Below are 12,146 nucleotides of genomic sequence, written 5' to 3' on the forward strand. Positions count from 1 at the left end.
ACACCAACTTGTAAACAGCTGGTGACCATAGAGTTGTACTTTACGTATTTTAGATACAGCTATAAAATCAAATAAAGTGCCTGGTTCTCATCAGATGACAAGAAAAGATACCTTTGTAAAGAAGGTGATTCAAAAATATCAAGAATTTACTAGGGTAGGATATTGCTAAATGCACTTTTTCATTATTCATCTAAAAACGGATGTTTTAAAATAAGGAAAACGTTGACATATTTCTGAATATTCTGGTTTCTTGTTTCTCTCAATTTAAGAGAATGAGCTTTTTTGTGTTTTAATATCTCATTTACATTTCTCATGAGTGTTAAATAACTTAAAACCACCATTGATATTTTGCTCTAGAGGTGAAAATGGTTTATATATATATATCAGGCTTATCTTGTCTATGTCAGCAAGTAAACATGCAGCTCTATTTTTTCTAATTACAAACTCGATCTCAAATGTAAAAAAAGCAAATGGCATCAAAATATTAAAACTGAGTGATGACAATTTAGCATACGGCTATACAACATGTTTCAGGTAAGTCACATTTCAGTTTACCTTCTGCATCACCTGAAAGTTAAAGGCAAAGAAACTAAAACGTATTTGATAATTTGGGGATGTCTCAGACGTATTCAGTAAAGGAAAGAAAAGTGACAAACTGTTGAAGGTAAAATTAAATGATTCTGTCATCAAATTGTTCACAAATGGGTAGAATAGGGGATTTTAGGAACTATATGTTACTCTTCTACATACATTTAAAACTAGATGTAAAAGTTTAGGCATTCAAGTTTCAACTCGCTCCTTTCTGTTGGGGAAGTGCTAAAAATATTCTCTCATGTTGTAAAAGAGAAAAAAATGTACCCTCCGTTTTTTTCTGTGTATCTCTATAAACTGCCTGTGGCACTCTCATCACTGAGAATCACAGTAACGATAATAATAGTGCTCACAATTTGTGTCTTTAAACCATGCATTTTCTTGATTGATGTTTATACATTTTTTGTGACGTTAGGATGGGTACATGACAATATCTTCTTAGATACTAGCATAATAATTTGATAAATAACATAATAATAGATGTAACTCATGGGCAAATTAGAAAATTTTTTTCTCCAAGAGCAATCTTAGTAAAGATTATGCTACCAAGAAAAATAATAAGTGAAATTGTTTTTTAATATTTCCAAGGATTAAAAATAAAAATGATGCATTTGGATATGAACATCATTAATCATTAGAACTAAAACCATATGATTGTGAGGTTTTTTCTTTGGCTACAGGAAGGAATAACATTTATTTGCATAGCTCTCATTTTTTCACTTGCCATCCACATTGCAATAGGAATAAAATTAATGCAGATGGGCATCTATTTTCTTTGGTTTCCCAAGGTCTCTTCTGAATATGATTTCCAAAATGAATGTTTAAGAATCAGGGAACCAAAATCCACAGAAAAAATTGGAGGATCCAATCCTATTATTCAATTTATATCTGGGGAAACATCTATCAGACAATGTATAGATAGTGGCTGAAGAGAAGAAGGCTCCTTAGCTTAGGCTGTCATGGTAGCATCACTCATTGGGTGGGACAAAGGGTCTATCCTTCTAAATGAATTCCTTCACTAGAATATGGGCCATGCAACATTTAATGGATTGTTGTTAGAATGGTATGAAACGCTTGGGCAAAGTTTGCAAAAGGAAAAACTGTGACATAAAAGCAGCTAAATATCCTGCAGTTATACTAAAATTTCTTACGAGAGATTAAATTTCTGAATATGTTTTGTTTTTAAAATTCACATCATATGATTTTCATTCTAAATATCTCGTTCAAATGCTTTAAAGCAACATTTTGAGTTCATTAGGTACTTTCAAGCATGATACATTAGGAATTTATTCATGCCAATACTAACAACCAGGTCTCTGTATTAACTGGGGTACAAATAATAAAAAAAAAAGCCAAACACTTACAATGAAAGTAAAGTTCTTCATCCCCTTCTTGGTCAGCTTTGCTATAACCACAGTGCCTAGGAAAAAACATCAAATTTGTGATGATCTCAAACAATGATCTTACTTTATATATTTAAAATTCAGTACAATATACCTTAATTCTTTAACTACTTGCTAGTTAGAGCAATAAACAACATGCAGAAACTTCTTGCCCATAGTTATGAACTCATTAATAATAATATAGTAACTAATATGATTAAAAACATACAGAATATAAAGTCTTGGTGTGAGACAATGTAGAAGGAACATACTTCACAGATTTAGATTTATCAATGAGTGAATAATTGTACTTTCTTCTGAAAAACAACGACAACAGCAGATTTTAAATGGTTTCCACAAACCATTAACTAAAAGAGTGAATTTCTCCCTAGGTATCTACTGTATTTACAATGAAAACCTAGCTGAATGTAACCAATAAAAATACACCCAATAGCACTTACAGTACTCATTGCTCTTAAACTAAAGGCAATGAATGATTAAGCTCACACTGTATTTGACCTTGGGAGAATGGAAATTTATTAACCTTTAGTATCTCATCCCAAAGAATGTTTGCATTTAGTATCTAACATTCTAATACACTAAATAGTAAGTAATAGGCTGACATAATTCTAAAAAATCAATACATTCTGTGTTACAGATTAGAACAAATCTGTGTTCTACCTTCTCCCAATGATGAAGCCAAAGACCATGAACACCAGAATGATGGTCCCTGCCACTGCAACCACAGCAATGATAATAACAGGATTCTGTTCACTGGAGACCGCTGTTGCTGTAAACGGAGAAAAAGAGGCTCAGAAACACTCAATACCATGTAAGAACTTGAGAGGGTAAACAAAATCTTATGAATAAGAGGTATCTATGCTATTTAATTTACCTCTAATCTTAAATAAATGCATTACATTGTAATGATATAGATTTAAATAAATGTTTATTTTTTGCATTTTAAGGGCATGGTAAGGACAAACTTTCATCTGTTTTATATTCCTCAGTTATAAAAGACACCCACAAAATGCCTTATTCAATGGCTATCCCCTGCTTAGTTGTTGAAAACTTAGTTATAACTCAACAGAGAGAGATCTTTGATGTACAGTTGTATTAAATCTCCATTTTTCCCCAGCAAAGTATTTGATCTCTGTGTGTCTTTTTCTGATATGTAAAAAGGAAACAGAACATATACTCTGCATTTTCCAAAGCAGAAAAGCGCTTTGTCTCTCATATCATCAATATAAAATAAAAATCATCATGGAATCATAGTAAATCATCACGGATTTATAATCTATCATAATTTAGGAAAAAGATGAGCAGAATCATTTGTTCTAATTTGACAAAGTATGCAATATACACATTTGAGAATTTAAGATTACAGAGGAGGTAGGCTATTTATGAAAGAGCAAACACTGCACGGGTACTTTAAAAAACAGTTTAGTATTATCTAATTGCAAAAACCTCCTGTGCAATGCTGTGATTCTTGTATGCCTCTTAAGGCAAGCCCAGCCGGACCTTTCTGAGAGTCTCTTTGGGAACAGTGTGTGTTTCCATGTCCTTCAAAACAGCCTGATTCCGATTCTTCAAGTCACAAGGCCTTCTCACTTCCATTTTTCCAAATTAGTAAAGTTTTACTTATACGAGAATTCGTAATTGTCATATTTTCCCCAGAGTATTATATTTCTAATACTATTACAGACTTGATAAAACAAACAAATGAATACAAAAACAACAAAATGTATATTCCAATGAATGATCCAGTTGCAAAATGCCATTTAACATATAATGTCAGGATAATATAGTTTGCTTATTGCTGAAACAGTCAACAGCTGCAATCTTTAATATGAGGTAGGATGGAAAATACTCCTCTTTCTTGGTGGTGGCAAGGGACTGAGTCTCCAGAGTGGTAAATCATACGTAGGCAGAGTAGGTTTTGCCACAATAGGCTGCGTAAAGTTTTTTCTGATTGGCTTTTCTCTGTTTTATCTATACTTTCCTTTTGACAACTCATTTCTTAATTTTGTATACCTATGCTAACTATACATAGATCTTAGATTGAAAAACAGCGAGGTAGCTCTGGTGTAATGGTTTCCGAACAAAGGTGTATACAGACTTCCTAACTCAGCACCTGCTGATTTACTCCCTGAGGGAATTAAACAAAGTGGGGGCGGGAGGAAGAAGAAAAAGAAAACAACTTTTAGACTTTGATTTCTGAATTGCAGCCTATTATTATTCAACAAAGAAAAGATTTGAAGTTTTTTTTTTTTTTTCATTTGGGTCTAAAAAACACAATTTTATCTTTCTCTCTTCTCTCTCTCTCTCTCTCTCTCTCTCTCTCTCTCTCTCTATATATATATATATATAGTAGTTCTGTTCATGAGGGAGGAAAAAATTATACACGTATGTGTAGAAATTGTTTCCATCCAATCCATGTGCCCCTGGGTCTAATTCTTTGCTTGTCTTAGGCTCAGCTCTGCCTTAGCTTCAGAAAGAAAACTCCAATGAGAAAACTGAATGATGATTAGAATTTGTGAATATTTATACGTTTTTCTAGATAGTCAGGGTGACACTTTAATCTTTCCACAGTCAACATTTATGGTTAATATTTTCATCTATTTCATGGGTAATAAAATTTTAAAGTAATTTGTAAGTGTCACAATCACCACACCATGGTTTCAAAATTGTAAAAACATCAGTATTGACTCTGAATAGACAGGGATTTTAGGATATATATGCAATAGAATAATCTCTTTAATTTCTCTATCCAAACACTGCTCCAGTGACCTCTTTGACGGCATCTCTTTTGCCCTCCTTCCAAGCATAGTGAATCACTGTTTCCTAGCACTCTGATAGGATTGGGCCATGCATTCCACCAGTGCTGAACTGTATGGCAGAATTTGTATATAAGTTTCTCTCTTTCACTAAACTTTAAACAGAGCATTACTGTGTCATATGTCTCTGTGCATCCCTAATTCATACCTCAGCACCTTGTGCCAAATCAGCAGTTCTCAAAGGATGGTCTGTACACCTAAGAGTGCCTCAAGAGTTTGATCTGCAGGGTCAAAACTATTTTATATGATACGATGTTATTTGCCTTTTTCACTCTCATGTGCTCACCGGTGCACAGCTGAGTTTTCCAGAAGTTACATGACATGTGACAAAAACATTACTCTGATGGCTAATAAAATGTGTGTTTGTGTGTTTTATTAAAAATTTCTGTTTTAATTTCTAATGGTGAATATCGATAGATATAATCCAAATAATCAAAATGTCTTTGGAGATCCTCAATATATCTGTGTGTGTGTGTGTGTGTGTGTGTGTGTGTGTGTGTGTATTTTTTTTTTTTTTTAAGTAGGCTTCATGCCCAGAGTGGAGGGAGCCCAACGCATGGCTTGAACTCACGAACCTGAGATCAAGACCTGAGCCAAGATCGAGTTGGATGCTTACCCATCTGAGCCATCCATGCACTTCAATATGTTTTTTTATAGAACAAAAGCTGGAGAATGGCTGTGCTAAATAAATAAAAACTGACTTGAGACTTTCTGTGTGTACTCTGTGTACATTAACTTGGGTAATATTCATAAAACCCTATGAGTTAGGTGCTACTATCCCAGAATTAGGGTCTGGGAAGGTGCTCATGCAAAGTCTCACAACTGGCCATGGAAGAACTAAGATGAGAAACCAGGAATGTGTCTACGAGCACTGACGGATAGTGATAATCTGTTCTATGCTGATGACCACAAGGTATTCATTCCTTGCTTATTTGCTGAGTGCCTTCTATGTGTCAAGCACTAATAATAGACACTGGCAAGACAATAGTAAGGAAAAGAGATATGGATAACTCTTTCATCAACTTTGCATTCTAGTGGGAGAAAATATTCTGATGATAAAAATTGCAAATTCTTTCAAACACAAAAATCCAGTTTTAACATTCATTTTATATGATCATTCAGGTTCTACTACTTCATCTTATTTACTTCATTTTTTAAATAATGAAAATAATATCTATGAATCTCAGCACTCAATATAAAATAGTTTGTCCCAAGATTTTCCTATTATGAAGTCAGCACAATGCACGTATTCATTTTGAGCTTTCAAAACGAGAGGTTTAACTGATAAAGAATGATTAGGTGGATGTGAGATAACAAATTAATATTTCTAATTTAAGATTAAACTATTCATAAATAGTGTTTTATTATATTAGAAATTACAAAGTAATATCATGAAATCAGTCTAAGTTGAAAACTACTAGAACATTTAGTACAAGACCACTTATATGTTTAAATGTTGAAATCTTAAAATGCTTTGAGGTTTTGTGGCCATTGAATTTAGATATTCTCATTTTTAATCTTAGATACTCCATTTTAAAAAGGTAATAAAGAATAATGGCATTAAGCTTGTCACACAAAATTATGTGACATTTTCCCAACTGATACTTTTGTATCTATAATTCTATATAAATGATTTGTATTTCAAATTTATTATAATGTATGTTTCATTATTTGAGGTTCTGAGAGTTACTGGTTAATTTAAAAATATAACAAAATATTTTGGAAAAAGAATACCGTTAGCAAACCTAACAAACATTCATTAATCAAAGAATATCTGTCAATTTGCCTTTTAAAAGCTGTATAAAAATATTTTCCTGAAGTCAAAATAATTGATCGAAATTGTACTGATTTAATTTACTTAAAAACTTTTTATTAGAAATTGAGGAGAGAAAAATCACATAATGTTTTTTAGCTCATCGTTGTTTAGAATATTGTGAGAGGGGCACCTGGGCAGCTCATCCAGTCAAGCATCTGACTCTTGATTTTGGCTCAGGTCATGACCTCACGGTTGATTCGTGCCCTGTGTTGGGCTCTGTGCTGACAGTGCGGAGCCTGTTTGGGATTCTTTCCCTCTCTCTCTGGCCCTCCTACAAGTGCACGTGTATTCTCTCTGTCTCTCTCTCAAAATAAATAAGTAGACATTTAAAAAATAGAGAGAGAGATCCTTGTGGGAACACTACACGGGCAAGGAGATGAGAAGGTAACAGTTGGGGGAACCCTGTGCCTGAACAGTAACATCAGGAGAAATCAAGAACTCCAAAAGACAGAAACACACCCCAAGATCTCAGCTAAGTGAGAAACAACCAGAGCAGTACTCGAGCTGTTCTGAACTTGCACTCTGGACATGCATTCCAACATACATCTGCCTATTTGTGATACACTATAGACACATGCATTTTTGTTATCTTCTGCTGAATTATAAAGCAAAAAAATGATAATTCAAGATACTGGTGATGTTGTGTTTTTAAGATCAGTGGTTGATACAGAGATATTCATTTCAATTATTAATATTTTGCATATACTTTGAATGTACTCTTTAGTATGCTTGAAGTATTTATAAGAGATGAAAAGAGATGATAAAAATAACAATAAATACAGTTTCTAAGATCTTCTTTCTCAACTGCAATTTTTGAAATCATTGCTAACAGGCAAGGAGCTTAAATTAACACGGATTTTTATAGATGCATCTTTCTCTGGCCCATCCTGTGTATATCCTGGCTTCATTTGGGGGTTTCTGTGAAGGAGCACCTTTGACTGACACAACCAGAATAATACTGCTTTGGATTCTACAAAAACAGCTTGTGTCAATACCCAATTGAACAAGTGCTGTTTCTATTTCTAACGTCATCTTTTCCAAATAAACCCAGTATGTATTAAAGAGACTAATATAAATTACAAAATTCTAACACTGAGAAACAAAACATTGAATTTTCAATCGTTATTCTGTCTAACCTTTACAAAGGACATATTTATGCACATATATTCACCTTTAAATATAAAAATAATCTTGAACCAAATCATTACCCTCAATATTGGAAAAAATATGACAGAGGTATAGAGAGTAAGAATCCAAACCAAAGGTGGTAATTACCTTCAAACATTTTACCTGTAGCTTCCTCTAGTGTAGCAACATCAAGTCTGGGGCTGTAATTTCCATAACCAGCAGCAGTAAAAGCCCGAATCTGGAAAACATACACTGTTCCTGGCTTCAGGTTATTAATGGAAGCTGAAGTGGACTTGGTTTTTACTGTCGAATAGGTCCGTTCCCTTTGATCCTAGAAACAATATATTCAGGGAATATTTAATTGTAATTGCAACCAGGCAATTTGACAGGCAATTCTTGCAATTTATTTCAATTTACTGCATTGTTTTTATAAAGGCTACATTGTGCCCTGTGGAATATTGTAACATTGAGTTGTTTCTGAGATAATATAAAATGTAAATGTGAACACATGCCTTTGTTCTATAAGTTTCAAAGAGAAATAATTTTGTTAGACCATTTATATGTTTTTGAGCTTTTGCTTTGTTGGTAGAGGGCATAGTGGCAAGAACTATTTAGCCATAAATATAATCAAAAGTCCTATTGACCAAAACCTGGGTACACTTATAAAATCTATGGGTTAGTAGAGGTCTTCCCTTCATAATGTAGTTCTTTTAATATTTTTCCTGAATGTTATTTAGCAAGCAAAAGGCCATGTGTGAAAAATGAAGAAAGCTATTAACTCAAGAAATTTAATGCATACCACCACCATACTGACATATCAATTGCTTTCACTAAAAACTACATTTCTCACCGAATAAAACTTTTACAAAATAGTACTTAATGGAATATTTTAAATTAAGACTATAAGTATAAAAGTTAAAGTATTATAAAATTTATGGTTTGATAATATTTTAAACATCTCTCAGTTCAAGTTCCTCATTTTCCAGATATGAAAACTGAGGCTTGCAGAGTTTAAAAATGTCTTTACATATTATATATGATAAGTTAAGAATGAAAGAAGTATAAAAATTCAAGAATATAAAAAACTCCATCAAAACTTTCATCAAATGAAAAAAAATTAAAGCTTAATTGATATGACTCTAATGAGCTTTTTATTTAAAAAGCTATAAAAACTAGCCATCAAAATATACAATTTTAGAGAGTTTCTCATTTGTTCTATAATAAATAGTTGTTTACAATAAAACTATTCATTGAAATCTGAAAATGTCAGTCTGGTTGTTTGATTTGCCTTTACACTGATATTTGCAAAAGTATAAATAAATGTACACTATATTCAGTGAGGCCGATTTGTGACTGTCTTCATTATAATCATTTATAAAAATGACTGTTGGTATTATAAATATATATTTATCTCAAATAGAAGAACTAGGCATAACCGATATTAGATGACATAATGACATATAGAGATCACATGCTTACATACGTTACAATGCAATACTATTATTCTGTTGTAATAATTGTCTAATATGTAAGTTCAGCAAACGTAGATACAGTCCGTTTTTGTCATGAAAAATAGAAGAGAAACTATTTGAACAAATTTACTCCCAAGCAAGGATTTGCAAAATATTTTGTCACATTGTAAGAAAGTTTACTTTCATTTACCACCTAACATATTTTTAAAATGTACTTCACTGCTTTTGAAATCTGATGAAATTTCAGAAGAGTATACAACTGTTAGTGTTTACCGGAAAACAGATATAACAAAACAAACGTTAAGAACAATGATTCCCTCAGAAACACATTTGATGGGGTAAAAAATGTATTCCCTCGTACAAAAATAAGGTACTTAAAATGTCAGTTTGGCCATGGAAGTCATGAATGCATAATGAAAATAATAAGCAAAAATACTGTAAACGTAATCTGAACATTGAAACTAATCTTAAGCTATATTTTCTACAAAGGGAAAAAATATATCTATTGCCAATGCACTGTATGCATTTAAATTATTCAATAAAGTCAATTCAGCCTCCAAGTTTTTCCAAAGCCTTTAGGATCCTATTTTGGAATTCTGTCTAAATGGTTAAAAAGGTTATGCGTACTATGGCATTTTAGCTAACTTATTTAAGTCAATAAGTAACACTGTATTAATAATATATTGATATTACTAATAATTGCTAATATTAACAATTATTAATTACTAATAGTAATATTAGTAATAATAATAGTTTCTGTGCTTCAAACCTTGAACCAGTTCTTTCTATGAGGTGGAGCCTAGGTAATAATTTGTGAAAAGGGTGCCCAGCCCCCTTCGAATGGGTCAGAAATAAATCCACTCATACCACTCAGTTAGATCTCTACTAAAATTCAGCCATTTTGGAGAGATTAAAGGGCAGTGCTTGGGTTTCAGCCATCCTATTTTTCATGGAGAAGGGAGTGCGAAGAAGTGGTTGATATGATTAGTATAACATATGTGGAATAAATTCCAGGAGGAATTAAAGGGAGTGGAATATCATCATTTGCTTCTGCAGTTTAGAGAAACTACATTATTTATTACAGAAAATATTTGTATGTTTTCAAATTACTAAATTACTTGAGGCCACCATCATTATCACTGAAACCATGTACTTAAGAAATCCATAGACATAAGAAATCATTAAGGGCCTACAGATCCTAAAAGAACTGTTTTTTGAAAAAAAAAAATGCATTGGGCTGTGTGGTTTCTGTGGTACTGAAACATCCTGCAGCTAATTATGTATCAAAAATTGAACAAATATACTGCCAGTGGAATATTTTCCTTTGTGTAACACAGGTACTTAATACACAGAAATCGTCATTATAATGATGAACCCTAGATGCAGGAAGATGGTCATTAAAAATGGCTAAAATTCACTCCGACTTTCAAAATAGCTCCAAACAGTTGGCATAATGACCAAGTTTAGTCTACACTGCAGTAGGACGACACGAGACACATTGGCTGCACATTTCAGCTGCTCTTAGCACTTACTTTCTCGTAATACTTGATTTCATATTCTGTGATGACTCCATTGGGATGCTCGGGCTCCTGCCAGGAAAGTTCCACACTCCGCTGCAGCACCCTTTCCTTCATCACTCCGCTCACTTGCGAGGGAGCTGTTTGGACAAGACATGTCAATAAACAATGAGAAAATTCACTGGATGCCTCAAATCAAATGTCACAACCGATCAGTCCCATGCTGTGCCAGTTTCATTAAGGTAAAAGAAAGCACCTTTTCATAGCTCACAATTCAGAAGCTAATGAATATTCAAATAGGACCTTATTACTGTTCATAAACCTTAATAGAAATTTAAATTAAAGTGCAAACAGCAGAAGATAGCATTGTTCAAGTTAGTGAAAAATGGAAATGATGGGGCTGAGAATGACAATTAAGCAAATGAATGCTAATTAAGGCTACAAAATATGATTTCAGATTAATCTCCAGTGATAAACTAAGTCCAAATATTTACTTCACATGCAATGGCAATACACTTTTTAAAAGAAAAAAGTACTTGAATATTGTGTAATACAAATGGCTACTTCAGTGTTCAATTAAAGGGACAGCAGCTTTTAGAAATGTTTTTATGTTTTAACTGTGTGTGTGTGTGTGTGTGTGTGTGTGTGTGTGTGTGCGTGTGCATGTGTGTGTGTGTATATTCCCAAAGAATTCCAATTAACCTTGGGAAAAATTTTTTACACTTCATTAGGTCAAGATGCAGGAGAACGCTAAAGCTGCCGCCACTTCAATACGTGGGTGAACATACACACATGCAGACTCTTGCACATGTAATTTCTACGTACGTAACCTAGGTTTCAAGCTTTGATAGAAGTAATTCAAACCGTGGTTTTGCTCTCTCTTTCTATATAGATAATAATATGCTTAGAGCCCTTTCATTCTAATTAGTGGCATATACTCTTTTTGGTAGCTAACACTGTGGAATGTAGCAAACTAATTTGCTCTGTCTAATTTGCTCGGTGATGATTAACTAGTTGTCTCCTCTGTCTAAATGAGTAGCTGCACTGGCTTGGCTGAATTTCAGTGGGGTCATTATGTTTCATGTATCATGCTCTATCTCATTCTGTAAAATATTTTCAGGCTGTTAATTTAATTTTCAGATGTCTAAAATTGTTAATAATCTTGCTGACAGAAAAGCAATTATATGGGGCCAGGGCTGTTTAAGCAGGCTTCTGATGTTTATCCCTTTGACTTCATTTTGTTTCTTCTACTTCTTAATATTTTCTTGTATCAATGTCTAGGAAACACATTTTTCACTTCTTTCCGGCTTGGTGATTTTGAGGGAAGCACATGGATGATGCATGATTCCCATTTCCTCTCAGATTACTAACAGAAGCATAACTAGGGCAGATTAAGTGGAACA

General features: G+C 33.3%; 1 protein-coding gene across 2 annotated transcripts in view; it reads right to left on the minus strand.

Annotated features, from left to right (window-relative positions):
* The window catches only part of EPHA7 (EPH receptor A7), a 169,139-nt gene that overhangs the window by 17,993 nt on the left and 139,000 nt on the right, over positions 1–12,146 (minus strand). For both annotated transcript variants that reach the window (XM_042939377.1, XM_042939375.1), the window contains exons 6-9: positions 10,759–10,883; positions 7,902–8,085; positions 2,655–2,763; positions 1,956–2,011 (exon numbers count right to left, since the gene is read on the minus strand). In XM_042939377.1, coding sequence (XP_042795311.1) covers positions 1,956–2,011; positions 2,655–2,763; positions 7,902–8,085; positions 10,759–10,883 — 474 coding nt within the window. The remainder of the gene's footprint in view (positions 1–1,955; positions 2,012–2,654; positions 2,764–7,901; positions 8,086–10,758; positions 10,884–12,146) is intronic.

Source organism: Panthera leo, chromosome B2 (genome assembly GCF_018350215.1).
Source record: "Panthera leo isolate Ple1 chromosome B2, P.leo_Ple1_pat1.1, whole genome shotgun sequence".
Classification (NCBI taxonomy): Eukaryota; Metazoa; Chordata; class Mammalia; order Carnivora; family Felidae; genus Panthera; species Panthera leo.